We start from the raw sequence: 4,192 nt of genomic DNA, 5'->3' as shown, positions 1-4,192 counted from the left end.
GTATGAAAATCGGCAGCGGGTTCCTCAGTGGCGGCGGCGGTACCGGCAGTAGCGGCAGTAGCGGCCCCGGCAGTAGCGGCAGTAGCGGCCCCGGCAGCGGCGGCGGCAGGAGAACCGAGATGGAGCCCACCTTCCCCCAGGGTATGGTTATGTTCAACCACCGGCTTCCCCCGGTCACCAGCTTCACCCGGCCGGCGGGGTCGGCCGCCCCTCCCCCGCAGTGCGTGTTATCCTCCTCTACCTCCGCAGCCCCGGCCGCTGAGCCCCCCCCTCCGCCAGCCCCGGACATGACTTTCAAGAAGGAGCCAGCGGCGTCAGCCGCGGCCTTCCCTTCCCAGAGGACCTCCTGGGGATTCTTGCAGTCTTTGGTTAGCATCAAGCAGGAGAAACCCACAGATCCTGAGGAGCAGCAGTCCCACCACCACCATCACCACCACCATTATGGGGGGCTGTTCACTGGGGCTGAAGAAAGATCTCCAGGCCTAGGAGGCGGGGAAGGGGGGAGCCACGGTGTCATCCAGGACCTCAGTATTCTCCACCAGCATGTCCAGCAGCAACCAGCCCAGCACCACCGTGATGTATTACTGAGCAGCAGTAGCAGGACTGATGACCATGGCAATGAGGAGCCAAAGCAGGACACTAATGTCAAAAAGGCAAAGAGGCCAAAGCCAGAATCTCAGGGAATCAAAGCCAAGAGGAAGCCAAGTGCATCTTCCAAACCTTTGGTTGGAGATGGAGAAGGTGCCATCCTCTCCCCAAGTCAGAAACCTCATATCTGTGATCACTGTAGTGCTGCTTTCCGAAGCTCCTATCACCTACGGAGACATGTCCTCATTCATACAGGAGAAAGACCTTTCCAATGCAGCCAGTGTAGTATGGGTTTCATTCAGAAATACCTACTGCAGAGACATGAGAAAATTCATAGCAGAGAGAAGCCTTTTGGATGTGACCAGTGCAGCATGAAGTTTATTCAGAAGTACCATATGGAGAGACACAAGAGGACACATAGTGGAGAAAAGCCATATAAGTGTGACACTTGCCAACAGTATTTTTCAAGGACTGATAGATTGTTGAAGCACAGGCGCACATGTGGTGAAGCCATAGCGAAAGGAGCCGCTAGTGCAGAACCTGGGTCATCAAACCATAACAATATGGGAAATCTGGCTGCATTGTCTCAGGGAAATACAAGTTCTTCAAGAAGAAAATCCAAGTCAAAAAGTATAGCTATTGAAAATAAGGAACAGAAGACTGGTAAAGCAAATGAATCGCAAATTTCAAATAATATAAACATGCAGAGTTACTCAGTAGAAATGCCCACTGTGTCTTCCAGTGGAGGCATAATTGGCACTGGTATAGATGAATTGCAGAAAAGGGTGCCAAAATTGATCTTCAAGAAAGGAAGCAGAAAGAATACTGATAAAAACTACCTTAATTTTGTGTCACCATTACCAGACATAGTTGGACAAAAATCCTTGTCTGGGAAGCCAAGTGGCTCACTTGGTATAGTCTCAAATAATAGTGTGGAGACCATTAGTCTTCTTCAAAATACAAGTGGCAAACAAGGTCAAATAAGCAGTAATTATGATGATGCCATGCAGTTTTCAAAGAAAAGAAGATATTTACCAACTGCCAGCAGCAACAGTGCCTTTTCTATAAATGTGGGACACATGGTCTCCCAACAGTCTGTCATTCAGTCTGCAGGTGTCAGTGTTTTGGACAATGAGGCACCATTGTCACTTATTGACTCCTCAGCTCTCAATGCTGAGATTAAGTCTTGTCATGACAAGTCTGGAATTCCTGATGAGGTTTTACAGAGTATTTTGGATCAATATTCCAACAAATCAGAAGGCCAGAAAGAGGATCCTTTCAATATAACAGAACCACGAGTGGATTTACACACCTCAGGAGAACACTCAGAATTGGTCCAAGAAGAAAATTTGAGTCCTGGCACCCAAACACCTTCAAATGATAAAGCAAGTGTGTTGCAAGAATACTCCAAATACCTCCAACAGGCTTTTGAAAAATCCACTAATGCAGGTTTTGCTCTTGGACCTGGTTTCCAATTTGTCAGTTTGTCTTCACCTCTCCACAACCACACTTTATTTCCAGAAAAACAAATATACACTACATCTCCTTTGGAGTGTGGTTTCGGCCAATCTGTTACCTCAGTGTTGCCATCTTCATTGCCAAAGCCTCCTTTTGGGATGTTGTTTGGATCTCAGCCAGGTCTTTATTTATCTGCTTTGGATGCTACACATCAGCAGTTGACACCTTCCCAGGAGCTGGATGATCTGATAGATTCTCAGAAGAATTTAGAGACTTCATCAGCCTTCCAGTCTTCATCTCAGAAATTGACTAGCCAGAAGGAACAACAGAAGAACTTAGAGTCCTCAACAAGCTTTCAGATTCCATCTCAGGAGTTAGCTAGCCAGATAGATCCTCAGAAAGACATAGAGCCTAGAACAACGTACCAGATTGAGAACTTTGCACAAGCATTTGGTTCTCAGTTTAAGTCGGGCAGCAGGGTGCCAATGACCTTCATCAATAACTCTAATGGAGAAGTGGACCATAGAGTAAGGACTTCAGTGTCAGATTTCTCAGGGTATACAAATATGATGTCTGATGTAAGTGAGCCATGTAGTACAAGAGTAAAAACACCTACCAGTCAGAGTTACAGGTAAGGTCCCAAAAGTGACCAGGCTGGGGGTCTTCTAATGTAATTTTGTTTTATTTTGAGAACACTGCCATTGGAATGTTTCTACACGATCCTATTAAGAATAATGTAATGCCCTTTCAATGCAACTTTTCATATTTAGTTTATTTTGTTAGCGTGATTTTAGCTCTGTTTGTATTATGATTTTTAATCAAAATCAATAGCTTATAAATAGTTTGACATTCAAAGTGACGATGTTTAGCAATCAAATTTACATGTATAGATCGTCAGGGAATAGCCCAAAAGTTTTAAATGCAAAAAAAAAAAAAAAAAAAAAAAAATAAAAAAAAAAAACAAAAAAAAAACCAAAAAAAAAAAAAAAAAAAAAACTTTGTTGCTAGGATTAAGGTTATTCTAATTGCTTTACTCTCAGGAAAGTGTAATAACGCATGGGAATTCTGTACGTTATCACCGTAATGGAATATCCAGTTTTACAAATAGTATGATATACATGTCATCATTTAAGGGATCGAAAACATTTCAGATTGCTCTTTCTGGGCTGGTATACGTATGTCATCATTAAGTAAAGGATTGAAAACATTTCAAATTGCTATCTCATATCTGGGCTGATCCAAAATTCTGAGATTGTTGGCTACCTATATTTTGTTGCAGCTTTTAAATGTACTCTGAACTTCCAAATCACATTCATTCCAGCTGGTAGAACAAATATTCTTGGATCTTAGATCAAAGCCTGGAATGATAGCTTTAATAAAAGAAGGGAAAAGAAGCACCCTCTCTAACAAGGCTGTAATTCCATTAAGTGATTCTATTACTATTTAATACAGTGTTCAAGCCCATGTGGTTGGGGAACCACATGTATTGGGAGTCACTAATTCATTGAAATTTGGAGTATGCGTTATTTATTATATATGGCCCAAAAATTGTTCTCTTATCTATGCTATTATATATCACCATCACTTCTGGTTTTTGATTCTTAGAGTTCTAGGCCTCTCTTGTTCTCCCTTCTCCCTTTCTTGATTTCAATTTTAGAATGATTTACATTCCAATAGACAATTGATTATGCATTTTATGTGCCTTATGGCATCCAAATACTAAACAATATGATAAACATCTCCAATCTCTTTTTTTTAAAGATCAACCCCATATAGATATTCATGTATAGTAAAAGTCCATGAACTCAGAGCTGTAGATACTAAGAGGGGTATAATTCCACCTGGTGATGTAGCTCGTGTAAAGGATAAGAGTATGTAGTTAGTAATGACATCAGAACCTCTTTGGAAATTGCAGCCTTTAATGTACATTTTAATGGGGTGATTACTCAGTATTGTACAGGGGTCTTGTAAAGTCATCAAAACTTGCTATGAACGCTAATTGCCATTTGAAGCTACTGATAGGCAGTGGCTCTGCTCTAAACCACTTTTTAGCAATTGTATTTTTTTCTGATTATATTTTTTAATGTACTTTGATGTTTATGCTGATGAGTTCTTTTGTACTTTTGGTGATGTTTCAGTCTTATGT

The 4,192-nt window shown here is 41.7% G+C and overlaps 1 protein-coding gene across 1 annotated transcript; it reads left to right on the top strand.

The window, feature by feature from the left end:
• The first annotated feature begins 2 nt into the window (after nucleotides 1-2).
• Znf281 (zinc finger protein 281) lies at nucleotides 3-2,977 on the top strand. The gene has a single exon (XM_010635384.3). It carries the CDS (start codon nucleotides 3-5, stop codon nucleotides 2,679-2,681), a length of 2,679 nt encoding a protein of 892 aa, XP_010633686.1. The 3' UTR covers nucleotides 2,682-2,977.
• The last annotated feature ends 1,215 nt before the right edge of the window (nucleotides 2,978-4,192 follow it).

Source organism: Fukomys damarensis, unplaced genomic scaffold, assembly GCF_012274545.1.
Source record: "Fukomys damarensis isolate Sample0158 unplaced genomic scaffold, DMR_v1.0_HiC HiC_scaffold_11, whole genome shotgun sequence".
NCBI classification, from domain to species: domain Eukaryota; kingdom Metazoa; phylum Chordata; class Mammalia; order Rodentia; family Bathyergidae; genus Fukomys; species Fukomys damarensis.
This window is presented reverse-complemented; position numbering and strand designations above follow the sequence as displayed.